The sequence below is a fragment of the Anoplolepis gracilipes genome, chromosome 12, assembly GCF_047496725.1.
Source record: "Anoplolepis gracilipes chromosome 12, ASM4749672v1, whole genome shotgun sequence".
NCBI classification, from domain to species: domain Eukaryota; kingdom Metazoa; phylum Arthropoda; class Insecta; order Hymenoptera; family Formicidae; genus Anoplolepis; species Anoplolepis gracilipes.
This window is the reverse complement of record NC_132981.1, coordinates 8,407,572-8,431,635: the sequence shown is the minus strand read 5'-3', so window position 1 is coordinate 8,431,635 and position 24,064 is coordinate 8,407,572. Positions and strand designations below refer to the sequence as shown.

The 24,064-nt window shown below is 29.6% G+C and overlaps 2 protein-coding genes across 5 annotated transcripts in view; both read left to right on the top strand.

Annotated features, from left to right (window-relative positions):
- The window catches only part of Ror (tyrosine-protein kinase transmembrane receptor Ror), a 237,202-nt gene extending 218,489 nt beyond the window's left edge, over positions 1 to 18,713 (top strand). For 3 of the 4 annotated variants that reach the window (XM_072903493.1, XM_072903495.1, XM_072903494.1), the window contains 10 exons: positions 11,617 to 11,704; positions 12,950 to 13,205; positions 13,298 to 13,422; positions 13,556 to 14,109; positions 14,216 to 14,452; positions 14,571 to 14,704; positions 14,788 to 15,004; positions 15,107 to 15,448; positions 15,547 to 15,815; positions 15,908 to 18,713. In XM_072903493.1, the coding sequence (XP_072759594.1) occupies positions 11,617 to 11,704; positions 12,950 to 13,205; positions 13,298 to 13,422; positions 13,556 to 14,109; positions 14,216 to 14,452; positions 14,571 to 14,704; positions 14,788 to 15,004; positions 15,107 to 15,448; positions 15,547 to 15,815; positions 15,908 to 16,603 (2,918 nt within the window). In that variant the 3' untranslated portion in view covers positions 16,604 to 18,713. Of the gene's footprint in view, positions 1 to 11,616; positions 11,705 to 12,321; positions 12,510 to 12,949; positions 13,206 to 13,297; positions 13,423 to 13,555; positions 14,110 to 14,215; positions 14,453 to 14,570; positions 14,705 to 14,787; positions 15,005 to 15,106; positions 15,449 to 15,546; positions 15,816 to 15,907 lie in introns of those variants that run through there. The other variant, XM_072903496.1, reaches the window with a different exon arrangement.
- A 741-nt stretch (positions 18,714 to 19,454) lies between these two features.
- Positions 19,455 to 23,038, top strand: LOC140671842 (glutamate receptor ionotropic, NMDA 2A-like). The gene is made up of 7 exons (XM_072903509.1): positions 19,455 to 19,798; positions 20,728 to 20,822; positions 21,008 to 21,181; positions 21,383 to 21,600; positions 22,008 to 22,225; positions 22,407 to 22,657; positions 22,744 to 23,038. The coding sequence occupies exons 1-7, from the start codon at positions 19,640 to 19,642 to the stop codon at positions 22,952 to 22,954; spliced, it is 1,326 nt and encodes a 441-aa protein (XP_072759610.1). The 5' UTR covers positions 19,455 to 19,639; the 3' UTR covers positions 22,955 to 23,038.
- The last annotated feature ends 1,026 nt before the right edge of the window (positions 23,039 to 24,064 follow it).

The following is a 24,064-nucleotide window of genomic DNA, read 5'->3' as shown; positions in this document are numbered from 1 at the left end:
TAACTCGAGCGTTTAACCGCAAAAACATTTTATTTACGTTATATTCCAAATTGTGGTATATATACTGTGTACAACGTTTATCGAATTTTGCCACGACACGTAATTATTTAGAGATTACATCGCAACAGTTAACGCGCGAGTATGCGTTATTGTAATTTCCATTGTTGTAATCTCAATGGTGCATCTTACCGTCACGGCATCCGGTGAATGGAATACGTTTTGCGGGTACAATAGAAGTCGAATAATCGATATCGAGTGTCGAACGTGCGAAATCAAACATTGAAGCCGTCCATTATGTTACGTTGAATATCGAAGTGCATTGTGTAGTATATGGAAAAGTGCTTGTATCGCATCGCACGCCCACCGACATGAATTAACATTAAAATTGAAAGCGTCAGAATAAAATCATTGTAACGGTACGCCTCGTCGTCTTGAAACACTTGCACTCGAGCTAGATTGACGTTTCAGAGTTTGGTATGGTAATAATAACGTACACGCGATGTGTATGACACGCGACTATTTGCAGAAAAAAGTTTATGAAATTATGGTTTCATGTTCACTTGCTTTAAGTGACTGCATAATCTGTAGATAATTAAACTTAAACTAGATGTTAGATTACTTACAATTGGTCAGATTGATAACGTGTTTAAAAAAATATTCGATATATTTATAATTAGATTAAATTACATAATGACTAAACAATATTCTTTTTGAAAAAAAATTAATCAAAATCTTTTTAAATATATTACTTTATATTAGAACTAGATTCTAAATGATTAAATTTAATAATCTCCGTGTAATGCCGCTATAACGTAACAACATATAAATTATAAAATCAATAAAAATTTACTGGCAATCTTTTATATTTATTTATGTTGTTAGATAAATTAATTAATTTTTTTGTGCTGTGGTATATAAATTATATTTATTATTTTTATAAAAGATATTTTATTTAATGAAAAACTATAAAGAGATCTTTTAAATCTTCTTTACAGTTAGATTTGCAAAATATGACCTAATTATAATTGTTCGATACGCACGGATGCATTTGAGGTGAAAAGTTCTGACGCTTTAAGGGCAGAATAAAGACTTTGTTTTTACGCGGATTTCCACTTTTTCGCGTTCTACTTTCGTTGCTCTCAACTATCGATTTACAATCATCTGAAAGGTAGAAATCAATTCCGGACGATTATTTGTTCCAGAAGCGAGTCTAAACAAGTCTCTTTTCATTTTTTTCTCTCTTTGGCTGGTGAAATAAAAGCGGGATAAAATTGCGCGTTCGCTGATATTTGCATGGGCCGCGCGAACACACGTGCAACTCGATTGAAAATCGCGCAAACACTCTGTGCATATTTGATTCCACAACGCAACGTACTCCCGTTAAACCCGTGACAAAATCGTGATGGCGTGTTTCCACTCCGCGAACGGGACCTCCGCTGATGAGGCAATTACGTACATTCGATTCGAGTGTACCTCATTACACGGCTGTCGTGTCACGGCAAAATCAACTAATCGTTTATTCTATGACTAAATACTGATTTACAACGTGACAAAAATTGATAGCTTATTAATGACGTCAGTCTCTCAATTATTAACATTGCTATAAAATAATAGAGCTATATAATATTAGCTATTATATACATATATTGGATATTTTATAAACATTTTTATAAAAATATAAACTTTTGTGCTTGTAAATTTCTCTCTCTCTCTTTCTATCTCTATCTATTTATCTCTGTCTCTCTTTTATCCTCTATCTCTCTTTTATAATTAACATTTTTAAATTCTCACATTCTCACTCTTTATTTAAAAATATTTTTTATTAAATAAATATTTACAGGAATATTACATTACAGGATGTAAATATTTTTAAAACTGTGATGATTTCATATATCTCCCCTCTCAGCTTATCCCGTCCAAACTTCTACAACGCGTTATCAAACTGTCACATAAAGTATCTAGAGAATGTATGTAGAGTAAATTTCCGATTTTAATAGACTTATGATAATCGATGAGTGTCGAAGCCACAGTAAATTTCATGCAAAGCGGTAAAACACATAATCTCCGCGAAAACGCTTTCGACGTTTCCGTATAATACCAAAAAGGGTCGGTGGTATTATTACAGTAATCTCTAGGACCGATTAACGAGCCAACGCCCACGATCGATAGAAAATAAATTTTGCGTGAGCTTAGCATCGACAAACTGAAATGAATATATATCTTTACCTATGTATAAATATGTTTGAATATGTTTTACATTATTCGTAAAAGTAATAATATAAAATATAAATACATGTTTTTTTTTTAAATAAATAACATGTTTTAAATTATTCTTTATTATTACTTGTATTTTCTGAGTTAAATAATATAAAAAAAATATGTATTCAATATTCTTCTTGTAATAGATTAGAATAGATATGCGATTTATTTAGCAAATGTGGAAAAAAAGAAAAAAATAGTTTTTAAAAATACTTTTTTATATTAAAGTTTTGCTTAATTTAAAAATTATTATGTGGCATCCATCGTATAATCATTATATTATATTGTAAAACATCTATGTTGTAACATTTTTTTATAATGAAATTCTTGTAATGTCCAGAAATAGTTCATGAAAAATATAGATTTTCTTTTCTCAATAAAAAAGATTGAGCTTTATTGTTAGTTAAAATTGATCTCATATCATTGATAGCTATTGTACAACAGTACTACAATATATCTATGTCACGTTCGGAAATACATCGAATTAAATGAGAGCTTTCAGAATCGATGAAAGGTCACAACACACTGTGACACTGCAGAAAGCGTATGTGAGAGGGGTTTTCAAAAGTTTCTCCAATATTATATACGTCGTACCGGCAATATTTCTCCAGGAAATCTACGGAGTCGATCTGACTCACTCTGAGATGCGTTATATGCCCGAGGGAGATTTGATGCTACATATCTCGTCGTATTATCTTACAAATCTTCACCATAAATTTAAACAACGTAAGAATTTCCCCAAATTCATACATAACATTAATCGACAAGTTATTTATAAATAGATTAATATAACATTTAGATTAATTTAGATTAACAAATTTTAATAAGAACATTATCATTAGAGCTTGATATATAAAAGTTATTGTATATTTATTATATAGTTTTTTTTAGTAAAGAATCTTTAATAATATGAAATATCCAATATGATTTTGGACCAGCGATTTTACATCTTACTATCACGTTGCAGAAGTTAATAAAAATGCAAATAATTCGAGGAAGAAATAACAGAAAAGAAATGAAAACTCATTGCGGTTTCGACGTGTCGAGTTTGCTACGAGAGAATCGCTCGTGAATTCAAATCGGACAAATATATGTGCGGCCATAAAATCATTTGATCGACGTATAGTCAATTCCAATATCAAACCACGATTGTGACCAGCTATCGACATTTCAGGAAATTAAAGAATTAAAAAAATTGCGTTTGTCTTGATGACGAGATTTTTACAATCTAAAAATTAACATACTGAGATTGGCAATAATGTTCTATTTACTAGAAACAGAGCTAACTTTGCAGCGAGTTCAAAAAGTTAATTATCTTGTTATTAAGACAACAATTATCAGGGAATCATCAAAAAGAGTAATAGATTTTAAATATATAAAAAAAACTTTTTGAAATTATTATAAAAATTTACATAATTTTGTTTGGATCTCTTGTATATAAAATACTATTTAGAATATTCATATCTTTCATAAAAAAATACTGTGTTAATAAAAATTTTCATTTTTTGCATTCTGTCTCCAAAATTAAAGTAGCCAACATTCAACTTTTTAAATGTACACTTGATAAGTAATATTTTTATTATTTTACACAAATTAAAAGTTATATGAAAAAATATTTAACTCAATGAGTCTAATTCTCATTTTGCTTAAACATAAAATGTATATAATGTAAAGACCTAAAAAGGATTGAGTAATAAAGTGTAATCAAGCAGATGGCCAACCGCAAAACGCGAGCAGTTCAGCAATGTTCACCTCTACGGTTAGTACAACGCGCGATATAATTTCGGACCCAGCAATTTTCTCGCCTTCATCCTCGCGAAGCTTAAATCCCGCTCGAGCGGCGCGGCGTGCACGATTAAACGTAATCATATATTATCGGGTTATATCGCGAGCGCTGGCCGGCGCTGACGCAGCGACGTTGGTGTTATATCAGAGCGAAACAATTTTCTCTCTAGATCCACGTGTTAGAGAATCGGTGAAAAATATCTGAACATTCCTTCCCCAAGACGGTAACCACTCCATTCATGTGAAATATTTTGACTGAGATGCGCACCGTGAAAAATAATACGCACGCGTATTAAACCTTTCAGTTAGAAAATTTTATTTGAGAAAGGTAAGAAAAAGGTTTTATTTTAATATAATATATTTTTTAAATATATGTAGTTTTCATCTTAAATTACATTATAATTATAAGAAACGACAATTAAACTGTATGTTATTTAAATGATAAATATAAATTTTTGTCTTTTTTATTATAGCTTTGTACTATAATTGTATGCAAATTTTAAAAACATAAATAATGTAAACTTTTCTTCATTACTCAAAACTTGCAAATAATGTGCTGAATAATTTAAAAATTGCAATTTAGAAAATATTCACGACTAACATTAAATAACTTTGAAAGTTCACACATTACCAGTGGAAAAAAGAATAGATTTGCGATCAATTGAGATGAAAAAGAATTAAGGATTACAGAGTACGGAATCGCAGAGCTCTCTAGTTGTTTTCTCTTAATATTACTCTACGTTCTTCTATCCGTTTCGTCGGGATTAATCCCCATTAGCGGAATCACGGGTGAAATTATAATAAAGCTAAGCGGAGCGGTTAAAGCTGCGCCATGTGTTTCAGGCGCGTATCTGCGCAAAACGCAGTCTGCGTGCAGTGTATGCAGATGAGGGGAAAACGGACAATTTTCTCGTAGTTATGGACGCGCTGCGTAGCGAGGTACGCGTTAAATCTTAATGGAGGAAAGTAGCTTATAACACAGTGAGCCGCTATCGAACGCACAGGCGCTGCTAGACGATCGGCGCCGCTCATTAGTTGCTGGTGGGGTACATTAATATTAATGGACTATCGATACCCGCGCACGGATAAAAGCTATTTAATAGCGCAGTTAATAGCACTGCGCACAAGGTTACCTCGCCGTTACTAGGATCCATTAGCAAAATTATATGAAATCGCGGTCAAATCAGGCAGTATTGTCTTATATAACGAATGGGCGGATGTATTGTAGGATATATGCATATTATATATTGTATCGATTTTTCAAAGAAGCAAGAACTAAATATTTCGGCTTTCGAAATATTCTGATTTTTCAGAGTTTCAAATATTTTTCACAATTATTAGTGCAATTAAGAATATTAACAATATTGCCATTTTTATATAGTTATTAAAATAGCTACATGTGGAGAGAGAAGAGAAAAGAGAGTCGAGAAAGAGAGAAAGAGAGAATATGTGTGTTAGAATGTGAGATAGAAAGGAGAGATAAATACAATAAATAATTCAAATCTCAAATATCTTTTTTTTCTAAAATTTGTAACTTATTTTTATATCTTGTAGATATTTAGGCGGAGCACTTTCAATGTATAAATTTTTTTATACATATATACAATATATTAAAAAATCTGAATGATGGAAGAAAATTATTTTATGATTTATTATTAATGCAACTTTTTTAAGGTTTCAAAAAAGAATTCTAAAATTATTGTTATGTGATAGATTATTATCGATTGATGTTAATGCTCGCTGATGTTACAAGATAAAATCAAACCGACATCATTTTCACTATCACTGACCGCTTTTGCGGTGCAGTCGAAACGCGAAGTTATATCTATCGATCACTTCTTGTTGTTGACGAGAGAGCAGTATCATAACTTTGTCAGTTCGATCAGCTCCCGTGCTCCGTTGGGAACTTGCTTGAAGCGGTTAGCGGTTCTTCTCGACAAGACAAGACAGAAGCCCGACTATGCGTGAGAAGCATATGCAAAAATCGACAAAGAAAAATCAGCGAAAGGAGAATTTCGTGTTCGAAACTTCAAGATCGTGATGAAACATTATATGATGTATATAGTATATATATATATATATATATATATATATATATATATATATATATATATATATATTATTATGATTTTAACTTTTTTAATTCTAACATGTTATTCTCAGATTTTTAGTTGATAAATAATAAAAGCTACGTCACACATATATTATATGTATAACATATACTCTTTGACATGAAAGATAAGAAATAGACAGAAATCCAACCGTTCGTTCAGCGGGAAGCAAATCACGTACAACGTCCTTCGCGGGCTACCGAATTGAATTTCGGACAACACTTACTACGGTGGCCTCATGAATAATGCACTGGTCGAGGCCAGCGACCGCGAGTTTCGCGCCCGGAAAAATGTTGACCCTTTCGAGCAAGATAGATGGGACATCCGTTGATTATCAAAGACAAACGTTCGTTCTCTCTCCCTTTTTTTTCCTACTCACTGTGTGCGTGCACGGTTGACGTCGCCGACTGTTGTCCCCGGCCACGGGCCCCGGGGGCCGCATACGTGACCCCTCAGGGTAGCGTGCGGCGCGAACGTTCCACTGATAATTTACAAGGACGATAGAGAGCCTGAATAACGACGTTGCTCGTGTAAACTCGACCTCCCGCGAGGACGCTTTGTGTGTAAAATTAAAAATGAATGCATTTATATTTAGTACAACTATGTAAATAGAGATAATTGTTTTTTGCCATTTGGTGTACAATATCGTCTTTCGTAATGTCAAGAATTATTTCTGTGAGATTTTATTCTTCAAATATGAAGAAAAAACTACACACATTCCTAATATTTATATTAATTAAAAAGTTATTTTTTCTTAATTTACTATAGCATAGATTAAAAAATAAATAAACTTTTTTTAGTTCGTTGCAATCATTTTGCAGTTAGAAATATATAATTATTTTTTTTTAATTTACTATGCATAGTAAATTAAAAAAAAAAAATTATATATTTCTAACTGCAAAATGATTGCAACAGTTAGAAATATATAATTATTTTTTTTTAATTTACTATGCATAGTAAATTAAAAAAAAAAAATTATATATTTCTAACTGCAAAATGATTGCAACGAACTAAAAAAGTTTATTTATTTTTTAGTCTATGTTATTTTTGCTCGTCTCTCGAATGGTCAGATATTGCTGATGATATCGCCACAATCCATTTTCATACGGGAAACATAAAAATGGACAAACGTTTTAAAAAGATTCGAAATGTCACAAGATGATTTGCTGTCACATGAAGGTCCACCGATACAACGTAATATCTGACCGCATACGAAATAAGGCGATACACTACAACCGCTATTACATTTCATTGCACGACGTTAGACGAGATTACGTTGCTTCTGGTAATGTTACGCCGAGCCTCGTGACTTAATAGCTTATTTCATCATCGTTTTACTCTGGCTACATAATACGTCTCTCGCCGTCGTTTTTAAGAGTGCCTCTGAGAGCTTGCGCGATTTGCTACCATTTGCATAAGCGTTGCATAATCGCGACATGGTAAACGCATGCAATCACATTTACTTCCTTTCCGATTCACGCCAATGGAGCGTATCGATCTTAATCGCGATGTTTCTTATTATTTTCATCTAATAAAATCTTATTGTCATCTTTATCTGTCATTTAAAACACTATGTTTTTAGAATTTTTAAATTTTCTTCATTGAAGAGTACGTAGTTCATTCTTTAGTGATTTTTTTATTAAATTACATTCTTTAGTGATTTTTTTATTAAAGAAAATTCTATTTCTGTTTAATATTTGATATTTTTATATTTATTGTTATTCAGCGAGACTATACTTTTATGCAATCTTTTCTACGAATCTGAAAAAAAAATTTCTTATTTTTTTAAATAAAATGTTAAATGAAGCATTTGTTACAAATTTTAAAATTAAATAGATATTTTTATGACTAAAAGCTAACACAAAATTAAAACCAAATCTACTTAAAATAAAATAAAAGAATAACATTTCTTTGTCTGCTGTCCTTAAAGTTTAATTCCAAAAGATTTTTGAATTTTTTAAAATGTTAATTATATTTAAAAAACTAATAATAAATAATAAAAGATAAAAAAAAGAGTTGTTCTTTTAAACTTTTATCTAATAATTTTTTTTTCCATTTTGCACAAGAGATATACTGAGTTTACAGTAAATGGCAAGAGCAAGAGTTGATAAGCCTGTAACAGTCAATCGTTATCGATGTCTTACTTTAGCGATTCACAGAGGAAGTCTAGAGTGACTGTTGAAATTCGCTTTTAGTTCACTTGCCGGTTCCCGATTTCTACGCACACGCCTTACACGAGAGTGGTGCACGTGCACGGACATCATTAATCTTGCTTGACCAATGATCAATGACCTCTCTTATTGACTACAGCATACGAACATGCGAGCGTACGTGTGCGGTCCCGCGGGCGACTATCAGTACGTACACGCTCGTCTACGAAAGCGTTTCTAATAAATATGATTTATACGTACTGTGAGTCATAATCTTAATTAAAGAACTGACATATATAAGAGTGTGTAAAGATTAACTTTCTTAGAATCACATTTATCGTCTTTTGAGATATTAATTACTTAATTTTATAATGCAGTTTTATAATGAGAAGACTGTAAATTAAAATTTATTTTATATGATAAATATGATATATTAAAATATAAATAATTATATTTTTTTTTTGTTTTAATGCTTTTTCTTTTTTGTAAAAGTTGCGTTCATTATTGTTTCACTCTGAAAAGTTGTCGTTAGTAGTAAAGGTCAATTTATAAATATGTCACGTTAGGCGTGACACAATACATGCAGCTATTAGAATGTGACGAGAATGCTAATTACGACAAAATTTATCCCCTTCAATAAAACGTAATAGAGCATTGTCCTCTGAGACATTTAATTATATAGATCAGAAATATAATAACACGTGGAATAAACTCTTGATATCCTCCTATACACATACATATAAGTACACATGTATACTTATATTAAATAAAACACGAGCATTTAATATATATATATATATATATATATATATATATATATATATATATATATATATATTAAATCTTTTAGAAAATTTATATGTATAACGATGCTAAAACGATACATATATTTTTTATCAAAAATTCTTGAATGTTATATTTTATTATAATTTTCTAATTCACAACATTAAATATTTTAATATAAATAAACGCCAAAAAATATATATTAATATATTAAAATTTATTTATAAAATTAAACAGAAAATAAAATTTTATTAATTATTTTTTTTTATATTTTTGAAACGTTAATTAAATTGAAGAGTTTTAAATTCGCGAGGAAAAAAATGTTTCAAGATCTTATAGTGCTTTATCATCATTATTATAAGAGCTCCTGAATATCCGATACGACTGTCCTGTAAAACGGTGTCACCGCCATTGAGATCGTAGGGATGCGAGCTGTTCCACGAGTAGGCGGGGAATATTAATGATCACAAGCCCGAAGCCGCCTTATCTTTTCCACTTCCTGTTCGAGATACATAATACCGTGGGCCGCCTCACGCGCAAGTCGTTGCATCGCGTTGTAATATTGTGCATACGACTTTGGTAGATTCGCTCTCGTCTCTCATTGTGTATGCTTCTCGCGTAACCGCAGCGCTTGCATACGCACCCGCGAATTTATCATTGCACTGAATCGCACCCGCATAACGAAAAAGATAAATTTAGGAAGCAATTAATTATCCTCGATCGAAAATTTTATTTCTATTGTCACGGTTAGGAGTATACATACAATCAAACATAAAAATTAATGTCGCTGACGCGTTCCGAAATTATATATGTATGATTTTAATTTTAGAATAGTTTTATTATTATGTAATATTATTAACATAATATATAGATATAATTCAAGCAATATGGCATTATTTAACATATTATTTGATACAACGCATTATAGTGTATTATTTAAATGTCAAAATATTTTTTTTAAATGAAAGAGTTCATATGAAAAAGAAGTGTACAATATATAAAATGCTATAAATGCATTATAATTTCACCATTCATTATAATTTCTTTTAGACTTTTTTTCTTTAAAGAAAGAAGATATGAAAGTAATATGAGTAAAGAAGATATGAATATATGAAATAAAGAAATTGTCAGAAAAATATTACTTTGTATCTCGAATATCTTATTTTTTCCGTCATTAAGTTGATTTAAGAAAAATCAAGAAAAGAATATAAAAGCATCGCTCTTTAGGAACATATGCTGGCTTCTTATTAGTGAAATTAAAGAACACGTAAAAGTGCGATCGGCAGCTTCTTAAGGATATCACGGGCCTCCCCTCGTGCCGAAAGCGATTCAAGGATTCACATGTCGAACAAGAAATAAGTCGAAGCTCTCGCGTGCGAGCTCTCGAGGGGTAGATTCAGATTTCCGATATTATTTGCTTTATGCTGTTCTGTACAGGCAGAAAAGAGAAAGAGGGTATAAAAAACTGTGCAAATCCTTGATAACATAGAGAAAGCGAACACGAGACCCCTGAAAATCGCTTCGCCTATAATAAGCCCAAACGATTGCTTCACGAAATTGCTTCTCTTCAAACAGAGGCGTTTGATGTTGCGTCTTTTTTTTGACGGATCGTAATTGCACACGTGTTAGTGCTCTCCGAGCTGTCGAGTCTTGCCGCGGGAAAGACTGAAAGATCTCGGTAAATCTTTAGCCAGCGTTTCGTATTCATAGAAAAGTGGACGACGTAGAAAAATTGCTTTGCAGAGCATAAAACGATTATAAAATATATGTAAAAATATTCAGTATCATATTACATTATCCGGAAATGATACAGATTAAGAACACAAGTATTCTTAGTATATAAGCACTTAAAAATTAATCATTATTAATTATTTAATATATAAAAAATGCATGATATATATTGTGATACACTCTTTCATGTACATCGTCTTGTTTCCAAAGTTCTTAAAAAAACACAGAGAAGGATTGATTACTATAGAATTAATTTTCTTTCTCAGCATTTTGTATTTTTCTCTTTCAGCAATCGTAAAATATTTTTGAAAATATTAAATCTTTTTTTTTTTTTAATTTTGCTAATAAGAAGCCAGCATCCATTTCTAAAGAGTGATACTTTTATATATTTTTAAAATATTTTTTAAATCAAGTTTACTCTGAAGAAAACAAAGTTCATAGATAAAAATAAACCGTGATACACATAAATAAAATGATAATTTTCTGACAATTTCTTTATTTCTAATACTTCTTTTTTTATAGAAAAAATTTAACAATAAGAAAAATGAATAATGAAGTAAATTATAATGCATTTATAGTATTTTATGTATTGTACAGTACTTTTTTGCATAAATTCTTTTATTTAGAAAAAAGAGAGTTTTGATTAAATATGGATTATATATAATATATAGTAGAGATTTATTATATATATAAATATAGAATATAATATATAATATATAATAGACTTTAATAAAACATTTTATATTTGCGTTATTTGTGTGAAATATGATTTTATGACTTACTATTTTTGTGTGCAGCTCCTATGCATCCTGGACACCCTATAGGACAGCCATCAGGCACCGACAGATTTTCTACAGCAATATCTGGTTCAGGTTTCATCGACGGGTAAATAATAATTGATTTTGATCTAAAATAAAAAAATTTTTGTTTGCGTGACTCAATAAAATATTAAATGTTTGCATCATAATGTGACTTAATAAACTATTCGAGGAAATAACATATGCACTTTTATCACGGAGTGTATCAGCATATTTAAATTACTTTTAATCCGAAAACAAATATATAATATACTAAGAAAGGAGTAATTCTTGAGATACCTATACATTTTATTTCGGATAAAATGTCTCTCTTTTCTTTCTAAAAAATATTAACCGTTACAGTAAATTATGTACATAATGAAGAAAATGGCCAACGTTAACAACAGGTTTCAACTATTAAACTGCGATTTTCAGTTTCTCATTCTTATGCGAGAGCCTTATATTTTTATATCATTTCACTTACTATTCATTCTATTGAAAAGCCTTACTGATATTAATTACTCACCACTTATTCAGTTTCGTCATTTTTTTAATACTTTCGGTTGAAGAGGAAAGAATTCGAGACCTCGCTGATCGACGCGCGCAATTAAACTAATTTCAAATATGTATTTGCTTCGTCTTGAAAAAATCATGTGGCGACATCTATTGAGAAATCAAATATACAATATGCAACCTTCAACCTCAACCAACGTCAGTTTACAAATGGTTGACACCGGGTGTGATGTCAACTGACACTAACTCTTATACGTTAAACCAAATGTTTTGATAATTAATTTCTGAATTATGAAGCTACTCTTGTACCTAGCATTGTTACAAAATACATGTATTTTTGTACGAGCCGTAAATAACTCCAGAAACACAACGAAGACGAGGTAATACGAGGGTAGCTTTATCGTTGCGAGGTTATATGCCAGAAGAATATATATATATTTTTTAGATAATTTTGTTTTTCAAGCTCAAGCCTGATATCATTCATTAAACAACTGATAGCTCGATAGCAACCGATTTTTTTCATGTTGTTTTATTGTTACAATAAATACTTCTTAATAATTCTTAAAAATTAACTTGTAAATTGAAGGTTATGTTTTGAAATAAACACGATTATTTTGTTTCGAATCATCACATAAAAATGTCATGAATAATCATTGTTGTTTTAGTTATTAACATATTTTTTCTTTAATTTATTAAAAACAACATTTTGTGAAGAATTTGAGTTAAAAAGTCATAAATATTAATATTAATATTTATCATTGCATAGTGGATATTAATGAATAAATAATATGTAAAATTATTTGTTTCTTTATTATTACAGTATGGGAAATGGAGATATGTTAGGCATCTCAGGGAATGGAATGTCTACACCTCATATCTCTCAGTTAGCATCTGTAAATCCATTCAGTATACTTTCGCCGAGCCCACAGCCAACCAGCTCGCAGTCCAGCACCATGGATCTTAATACAATCAGCGGCCTTACTAATGGCAATATACAATTCCCTCCTAATATAAATATTCATGAAATATCAAGTTCAATTTCAAACAGAAAGGACAATCACAAAGGAACTTGTGAGGTTTGTACTTAAATATAAAAATAAATATATGTAACTTAAAAAATATATATTTGAAGTATTGAAGAAGTTACAAGACAATTAAATTTCTACAGGTGTATATGGGAAAAACTTGTGCACAATTTGTAGGAAACCAATCAGTTTATATTATATATCCCATGACACAGAAAATGCTCGAGGAGAAATTAATGAAGGCTTTTCAAGTTATCAATTTCTCAAAGTACGTTGTTATATTAAGTGTTAAAATATATATTGAAATAAAACTTTATAAAATATACAAGATAATATTAATATGAATCATATATTAAATGAAGGAAGAAAAACTAAAATTTCTTAATTATTTTATGATACAGTGAGCTTTCGTCAAATTGCGAAGGGTATGCGAAACCATCTCTTTGCTATTCCGCCTTTCCGATATGTCGCGATGCGACATCTAATACTCAGAAATCAAAAAACACAGAAGCGAGTACACAGCTTTTCAACCTCCTGAACTCCAGGCAAGATGTTCTTTTTGATGATGGAGATCACGACAATACGGGCGATTTTGCAAGACTGCGCGGTATTCACAAGAAACGTAGTCCCACATTAAATCCGGTGTTTGACTTGATGCCTAACGAAAATGGAAAATCTAGCAACAAAAAGATAATTAATCAAAGTTATGGGGACGCGCAGCATCGAGCATCTAGCAGAAACGAGATCAATCGTAAATTACGAAGGATATGTCGAGAAGAATGCGAAATGTTGGAAAATGAATTGTGCAGAAAGGAATACGCGATAGCAAAGAGGCATCCGTTAATCGGGCATCAAGTGCCTTTGGTTGAATGTTCTGACTTACCGCTGGATGGGACGACAGAGGCTCGCGATTGTTTAACACTCGGATTGTCCGCGGCAAACAATGTGCAAGAGAGTACGCATTATACTTGTTTTGTATAAATAGTATTGATATTATAAATGTATGTATGTATATATACAAAATGTATCAAGAATAATACTTTTTAATGTATTTCTTGCAGATGACTACTGCTATTGGGGTAGTGGAAAATCCTATCGGGGAACTGTAAAAACGAGCGTTAGTGGAAGGCCGTGTTTACGATGGGCTCATCACTTTAATCTCCCAATATCTGATTATCCTGAATTAGCTGGACGTCATTCTTACTGTCGAAATCCTGGTGGAAAAGAAATTCAACCATGGTGTTATGTCGATGTCAATAACAGGATGCAAAAGGAGTTTTGCAATATACCTAAATGTGGTAAGTATTTATAATATATAATTATAGTATTTATTGCGTGTATATATATATACATGATAAATATATCTGTCATCTATCATATATGAGCTTGATATGACTTAATGAATGTTTGTTCTAGTTGAGAATTTATGGATTTATGCAGTCGTTGGTTTTGTGCTAACAGGGGGTTTTGTTATTATATTAATCTGTTATTGCTGCTGCTACAGAAGTAGAAAATCCAGAAGACAAATGAATCATTTACCATCAAATAAAGTAAGAGAGAGAAAGAGTGTACTGATATATTTTTATAATTTATAACTGAGATGCATTGTTAAAATATCCTCTGGTTTTAACAGATATTAACCGGTATCCAATGTGATAAGAATATATATGACGGAAGGAGAAGTACGACACAGCCTATGGAAATGAGTTCTCTCTTGGCAGGACCTGGTAACATAACACCAGGCACTGGCACCTTAAGCAGTGGCAGTAGTAGAACATCTAATAATAGGATACGCCAATTTACTACAAATAATATCGTGCTCTTGCAAGAGTTGGGCGAAGGTGCTTTTGGTAAGAATAAAAAATGAAAAATTAAAATTATTTAATTTTTATCATTTGAATTTGATAAACAATATACTTTAAATTAATATAAAATATCTCTCTTTTCTCTAGGAAAAGTTTACAAGGGTGAGTTGCAAACTGGAAATAAATGCGAGCCACCTATTTACGTAGCAGTAAAAACATTAAAGGAGAATGCGACTCCGAAGACTCAAAGTGATTTTAAAAGAGAAGTAGAACTCATGACAGACTTGCAACATCAAAATATTATTTGTTTGCTTGGCGTGATATTGAAAGGAGAACCAATGTGCATGCTCTTTGAATATATGACGCAAGGAGATTTGCACGAATATCTAATTTGTCATTCCCCGAGATCGGATGTTCCATTAAACAACAGTAGTGGAAAAATTCTAGAGCAACCAGAGTTTTTGCAAATTGCTTTACAAATTGCTTCTGGTAAGTATTGATATATTTTATTATGCTTTATTCTATTTATACAATCAGATTATCATAACCTTGTCATATATCTTATGATAATTATTCATTTCCTTTAGGTATGGAATATTTAGCTAGTCATCATTACGTCCATCGCGATTTGGCAGCGAGAAATTGTCTAGTGGGCGATGATTTAACAGTAAAAATCTCAGATTTTGGCTTATCACGAGATATATACAGCAGCGACTACTATAGAGTACAATCCAAGAGTCTATTACCTGTTCGATGGATGCCACCCGAGTCAATTCTTTATGGAAAATTCACTACCGAATCAGATGTATGGAGTTTCGGAGTTGTACTCTGGGAAATATACAGCTATGGTTTGCAGGTAAAGTTTAAGTAACCATCTCGAATGAAAAGTAATATATGTCAGTTTCAAAATTTTTCCTTTCAATTTGTATATTTTATTTTTCTCTTTAGCCATATTACGGATATAACAATCAGGAAGTAATAGACATGATTCGCTCACGGCAACTGTTGCCATGTCCGGAAGACTGTCCGACAATGATTTACAGTCTAATGATTGAGTGTTGGCACGAGGTAGCAAATCGCAGGCCGCAGTTTCCGGAGATTCACCACCGACTGCATAATTGGTATATAAATCGAACCTATTTGAGTGATTTCTGCAACGAATCTATTACCAGTTACTCTGGCAGCAGCCATAAGAGCACGAATAAGACCAACTCAACACAATTATCAGCGCCCATATACAAAAGCGATCAAAAAACAGGCACTGAGCCAACGGTCATTTGCAATCTCAATGATCACAGTAACGCAATAAAAATGCTACCGGCAGTGAATACTTTTCCAAATTCTAACTGCGTCGAGCAGAGACTAAATTGCGGTTTTAATATGGAGCACGGAACGCCGATAAGAACGTCTAATTATCAGAATCCTACTACAAATGTCAATCTAAATGACGTCTACGACGATAAACAGTGTTGCTCGCCTAAGTTGAGCGGCGCGAAGAAAGTTTTACCTGCAATAGCACCTCAGACAGGTGTGCCCAAACCGATTGCGCTCAATGGTCCAAGACCGTTACAAAATGGTGCACAATTAGTCGTCAGGTTACCCGATCCCAGTAAAGTCACAACTGAAACGAGAGTATCGAAATGAATGACTTTGCGACGAATGTGTATGTTTTTCGTATATTTGTCGTAATAAATCGTTAGTAATGATAAAATATTGGATACTTCTTTAAATATATCGAACGAACAGACTAAATACAAGAAGCTGCTGCAACACTAATCCTTACCATATGTATGTACATTTATTTATTTTTACAAATATACACGAATTTTATATTGTCGAATATTTCGGAAAACATACGGTATGCTTTCTCACGACATTATTGGAACTCCTTTTGGGTAGTATCAAATGGAAAAGGAATATAAAAGCTAACTACAAGACTTAATTAATTAACTGTCATATACATGCATTTATTTATTGTTAATGACGTATTTTATACTGCCATTTTAATAGTATGTGCTGATAATGTTTTACACATACATATAAAATAATTTAATACTTACATAGGCAGGACATAGAATCGGATATCGTGCTCTGACATGATTCCCCATTTATGATTACTATAGTCGTGCAACAATAGAATAAAATTTTTAAGATTTATTCTTGATTATTTTTACAAAAAGATATTCATTAAAACATCATACTAGAGTGAGAATATATGTATAATTTATACGTTTATTCATAAGTTATATATAAGAAAAACGAAGAGAAAGAAAGAGAGAGAAAAAAAGATAATTCTATTTCATAAACAAAAAAAGAAGAAATAAACTTACAGAATACAATATCAACGGATATTGGTATCTACATTAAAACAAATGTTTAATTATGCATGCTCTGTCCAAAGAGTATAATATTGTATGGAATATTGTTATGCTCTATATAAGGCATATCTCATGTTTTCAAATAATCTTTACAGAATTGTTCAAAAAGATGCGAGCACGCGCAATCGAATATATATTGTAATAAGCAAAAATGAGAGAGGAAGCGTGAAAGAAAAAATGTGCGAGCGTGTGTGTTTTGCGAATGTGTGTTTTAAGATGTTTTTTAAAGCAATTTTTATAATCGTCATATCGTATGCCAAAACCCGGATAGTAAATATTGACTGTTAACAAAAAGGTATTCAATTTGTATATTTTATAATAACTACATGTGTATCTTTTACCTGTAAATCTTTGGGGTCTCGTTTTTTAATCGAAAACTAATTTATTACTACTAATTTATTACTGCGATTGTACTATATATACATATATATATAAATATATAAATATATTGATTGGCATAGCTTAATTGTGGAACGCTTAGCGCTGATATGTATCGGAGAACACAAAAATGAATTAATTATAATGTTTATGGCTTTCTTATGTCATGCGCACATTGCGAATATTCATAAAGTTTTAATATAAACATAATTTTACTACTCCCCTAATAAGAGAGATTAGTTTACTACGATAAATTTTTCAAACGTTTGCTATTTTTTTAATCATATCCTTAATATTTCTTGATCTTGAAAACCTAAATAACGGAGATTTAATATCAATTAACACTCAGCGACGTTAAACAGAAAAGTATCGGCGTTCATGTGTAAATCATATGTTATTTGTGTGTGTGTGTGTGTGTGTGTGTGTGTGTGTGTGTGTATAGGACGTAGAACATACATCCTTAAAAAACGCTAAATTATTGTCACTCGATTCGACATTGATCTGACGATAAACTTTGCAAAATTAATGCCTATTTTAAATCGAGATAATGAATAATAACGCAGAGCGATTAGGGAAAACGTAGAATAAAAATATTTGAAGGAAGACTGTATTATAACTTTTTATAATTTTGTATTAATGTGAAAAAAAAATATAAAAAGCGTGTTCTGTTTGTTGGAGAAAAAATAAAAAAGACTGAACTTATCGTTCGGCAATTCTTACCTCCAACGTTCGTTAACCGGATAATGATCGGAGAGTGCGCGAAAATGCTATTTAATTAAAATATAAAATTAAATAAGACTTTTAGGACTGACGAACCTCCGAATCGAGAAATTTGTATTAATAATTGTAATCCTAACTGCCTCGAAGGTTCGCCACAGAAACTTAGATCTAAGTTAATTTATGTCGGATAAAAATTTCAGTGAAAGATTATATACATTTATACATTTAAGACCTTTATATATTCAGTCAAATATAATATACAATTCATGTTTTTCGTATGTTGCGATTAGTCATTCCATCCCTTTTATTTATAAAGAAATGCATTAATATATTGAACAATTTTGTTAAATAATTAATGAACTAATAATCGAATAATACATTTTTTTAGAATAAAGAAAAATATAGAGAAACTTGTTTTTTATGCTATTTAGATTACATTTGCAAATTTACAAATGACATTACATGTAATATTCCATTCATTTTATCGAATTTCGCGTTAAATAATTTTTACTACTTTTTTACTAAGATAGATTCTTATGCAAAAGATAATGTGTAAGTTGCATAAAAGATAATATCTGTAATATACAATTTGTTCACATGTGTACACTTTCTTGCATTATGACACTGTCGCTTTTACCTCTGCATTAGTTTCACTGTATGATAACATATCGATGTGCCATCAATGCGTCATGGAAGAAAAATACAAATATATTCTGTAGATCATGATAGCTACTAAAATTGATTAACTGCAAATGACATAAGCAAATTGCACTATAAGATATCTTAGATTCACGATCTATGCTAAAGCCATTTAAAAATACATTGTCTCTACTATAATTCTACAAATTCTTTATAATAGTGTGCAATATTCACTTTTCTAAGTAAAGAAAAAATACTATAATCAAAGTATAAATAATCTGAATATTGTATGGATATAATCATTTTCTGAGCTAGAAATTAATGCTAAGAACTAAGTTAACATAGGAAATTTCAGAAAAAGATGTTATCTAAAACGTTTTCATTCTCATTTATCTCTTATTTTGCTAACTAAAGCAAACGTGATCAGGTATACGATAATTTCAGAGTTACTATATTACGTAACAAAATAACGTAAGTCATCATTTTAGTTGTTATAAGTTGTCGAAGTAGAGACGTCTTTGTGAGACGATAAGTTACATCGAATAGAGTATTGTTATTGTCTAAAATGATGAACGGTGTAATTTGGAGCAAAAAGCAAAAGATTTTTGTACCAATTTCTAGTATACCTGAATATGCTTTGATACAACAAGAACGTTTTAAACAAAATCGAGCATTGGAAAGTCACAATTTTCAATTGCAGAACTTGACCTTAACATCTTTTGAGGTATGTTTTTACACAGATAATCTAATGATAGTTCTTTGATATTTTGTGAAATTCGATATCTAAATACATTTCTCATAAAAATTAAAATTATTAATAGTATATGCTAATTCACAGTATAACATTCTAAAAATTTATATATTACGAAAAAGATTTGAATATTTAGAGCATTATTTTATATGTTATATACTTTATATATTATTATATATATTGTCTATTTTTATATAAAATATATAATGTGTGAATATTTAAGTCTTTTTTCTAATATATAAATTTTTAGAATGCTATGCTATGAAATAGCAGCTTATAAGCTTATTCATGTTATTGTGAATTATCACATTCCTAGGAATTAAATGTATATTTTTTTCATCGATTGATTCACGTAACATAGTTAATTATTATTTATCTTTCTATCCTTGTACATTTTTACAATCCGATTTCTTTATACTAAAATGTAAGATGTCAAAAATTAATTAATTTTTATTAGTTACTAATAAATATTAAAATTAATTAATTACTGTTTATTTTTCGTGGTTTTAATATCATGTAACACATTAATTTTTGACATCTTAAATTTTAGTATAAAGAAATCGTATTGTAAAAATGTATAAGGATAGAAAGATAAACAATTAACTATATTACGTGAATTAATCGATGAAAAAAATATACATTTAATTCCTAGAAATGTAATAATTCACGATAACATGAAAAAGCTTTTATAATTGTAAAATGATTAAATCATTTATGACTTACAACATAATGCAATATATATATACATATATATATAGTTTAGCAGATAATTATATAATGTAACATGTAAACGAGAGAGAGACAGAGAGAGAGAGAGAGAGAGAGGAGAGGGGGGGGGGGAGAAAAGAGACAATAACAAATTGAATAAATAATGATTTCCTCGATTATACATTTTATTATAGGAACCAAATTTCCTTGAATTCTATGACAACGACACGAAAGTTACAGGACTTTGCGGTGATTTATGGTTTCTTCTCTCCGAATTGTTAAACTTTACGTAAGATTACATTAATTAGATCGAAAATGGATTAATATGTTCTTAGGTTTTGTATATAAATTATATATATACAAAATAAATAAATAAATAAATAAATATATATATATTTATTTATTTATTTATAATTCATATAAAATATATTTAAAAAAAATAAACTTTATTTGAAAGATATTTTATATGTCTAGATTACAACCAGTAAAATCAACTGAAAATAGCCTGGGTTCGATAGAGAACAATACTTATAAATATGGATTATTAAGCATACTTTTGCGCAATGAAACTATTGCTATACCAAAAGTAGAAACGTATGATGTACGACTTGTAGCTGCTGATTTTACAATGCCTTTATGGCTGAATAGGTATACCCAGCTGCTTTCTCTTTATTAATGGCAAGTCTTATAAAGAATTAAATTTAAAAAAAAATATGATTATGTTCCTAAAGAAAGATATTTTATATAATTGTATAAAATTTATTTTTAATAGATTGATAAAAGCTTAATAAAAATTTATAATAAATACTCATAATAATTAACTGCAATAATTTTAAAACAATTTGACAGATATCGAACATATATTCGCTTTGAGGGAATACATGATAGCACATGGATGGCAAAAGTGTTCTCTTGGAAAGTATGGTGTATCATACTGGTTATGCATGTAATATTAACCATTTGTGGTTTTTGGTCACAAATTATTCTTGCCAGGATTGTGAATAAATACAAAAACACGAATTTTGGCGAACATATTTTTTATAACTTTGGAATGCTCTGCAATCAAAGTATGAATAAACATTTGAATGTTTCATACCTCTGCTTGCGCTTTTTAATAGTTATATACACTGCAATGAAATTAAATAGCGATACAGATATTGCATAATATGATATTTATTAAAATTGTGTAATATCTTTATTTTACAATATATATATATCTTTCGTGAAGAGAAAAAGAGAGACAGAGATTTGTAACTCCATAAAGCTAATTTAGAAATCGCGTGATTTAGAAATCAGATTCTAAATTTTATCAATGCATAGAAATCATAGAAAAAAATTAATATTATTTCAAAATGCACGTTAGGTATTATTTGCTATAATCAAAATTTTTTATCAAAGTGACGTAATATTTAATTTCAAATACATAATATGAAATAATGAAAAATAGTTAATTATGTTTTATAATTTATAATAGGTTACATCCCCGAGATTCTTAATGGAAGATCAAAGATATTAGAAATATCGCTAGGTCTCTTTTGTTCTATAATATACATGGCATTTAGTGCTGTATTATTTATTTATATGACAAAAAGTGTTATTATACCACCATTCGATGGTCTTTACTCTATGGTAACTCATAGTGAGTACAATGTTGTTAGTCTGAACGGTTCTATTGGACATATCGCATTTAAGGTATTTATAAATATATGCTAATTATATGTGTAATGTGCTAATATAAATGTAATTTATTAAATTTTAAATATTTGTTCTATTAAATAAATTCCTTGTTTTATATTTTAAAGAATCTTGTTTTTTATAGAGTGCTTTATATATTTGTATACATGCTAGAATGTTTATTATTTAAAATTTACAGAAAAGCTCTGAGACAGATTTTGCAAAAGTAAGAACAACGAAACGCTTCGTCATTGTATCAACAGTCGACGAAATGTTCAAAATGGTGTGTTCCTCGGAAAAAAAAAAATATGTTGCATTCCAAAGTGAAGACGAATACAAAATAAGAAACATTATATGTGACGTAACTCCAATTGGAAAATCCTACTTGGATATATGGATAGCTTCTGGCATCGTAAAGAATTATAAATACAAAAGAACTATCGATATTGGGTAAAACAGCATTTTAAATGAATTAAATTATGTAATATTGTGTTATATAATCTATTATATAAAAGTTAATTTTGATTAATACATAGAATACTCAAATTAATGGAAGTTGGACTTTGGGATGGCCTAAAAGAGCGTTGGTTAACAAGTCAAATTCAAGACACCATTAAAAAAACGGAAGCAATTCGAATGGATCAAGTTGCTTTAGTAATTGTAGTAATGTGCTGTGGAACGGTAATAGCTTTTACTATTCTCATAATCGAGATAATTGTGTATACTTATAAACTCAAGCAATCGTGACTATGTTTAATTATATCATTGCAAATAGGCAGAAAATTTATTTATAAGCAGGATTTTAACTCAGATTTAGAAACTATTATGTCTATCCTACGATGCTTTTATTTCTATAATAAATAATAATTAAAATGCTGTAAAATCTGAAATTGTAGTAATAATAAATTATACTAATAAAAAAATATTTACAAATTATTTATAAATATATATCATTTATATAAAAAATATCAGCATAACTGTAATGGCCCTGTCATAGAATATTTAATATAAGAGTCCAATCAATAATCCCAGTCTTATTATTATTATATGTATAATATTAAATATTTATTTATACTTTTTGATCATCTTATAATTAGTTTAATATTGATTCATGCAAGGGTGAAAAGATTTGAAATTATAATAATAATAAAGTATAAAAAAAAATATTTTATTATTTAATTTTATACACATATAAGTATTTTATTATTAATTTTATATATAACAAAAATAAATAAGAAATTATATTTTTATATTATATACCACATATCATTCAGTACATATATTAAAGGTCATTAAAAATAATGAAGCTTATGTATATGAGTAATATAATTTTGAATATGATGCATAGTTAACAGTAGTACTTGTAATAAATTTGCAATGAACATCTACATAGTTTTTTTTAAACAATTATAATTTTTCTTTATACCAATTAATTCCTCTCATACATATATATTTATATATAATTATAATCATAATATAAACAATTACAAATATATATAATTATAGATATTTATATTTATATTTATATTTAATTAAATGTAACTTTTTCCCATAATTATTAGAAAATTATTTTTTCTTAATATTACATAATTTTATTTCTCTCAAAAATTTGATGCAAACTAATAATATGATAATAAACGATAAAATTTTGATATCTTGATAAAATAAATTTATAAATTTAGATAAACATTAGATTTGTATTCATGTATGTGAATATATTATTTTTTTCTCATCACACATGTATGAGATTACATCTGTATTTTTGTCCAAATTTTTTACAAAACAACAGACATAAGTATTAAATTTTTGAAGAACCTGCCAAATAATAATAAACTGTCAAAGATTAACATTAGTTAT

Excerpts from the sequence above, each read along its gene's own strand:
- LOC140671842 (XM_072903509.1), top strand. The coding sequence starts at position 19,640 with ATGATGAACGGTGTAATTTGGAGCAAAAAGCAAAAGATTTTTGTACCA. Across the intron at positions 21,601-22,007 it reads TGGAATGCTCTGCAATCAAA|GTTACATCCCCGAGATTCTT; the intron begins GTATGAATAAAC and ends AATTTATAATAG. Across the intron at positions 22,226-22,406 it reads TTGGACATATCGCATTTAAG|AAAAGCTCTGAGACAGATTT; the intron begins GTATTTATAAAT and ends TAAAATTTACAG.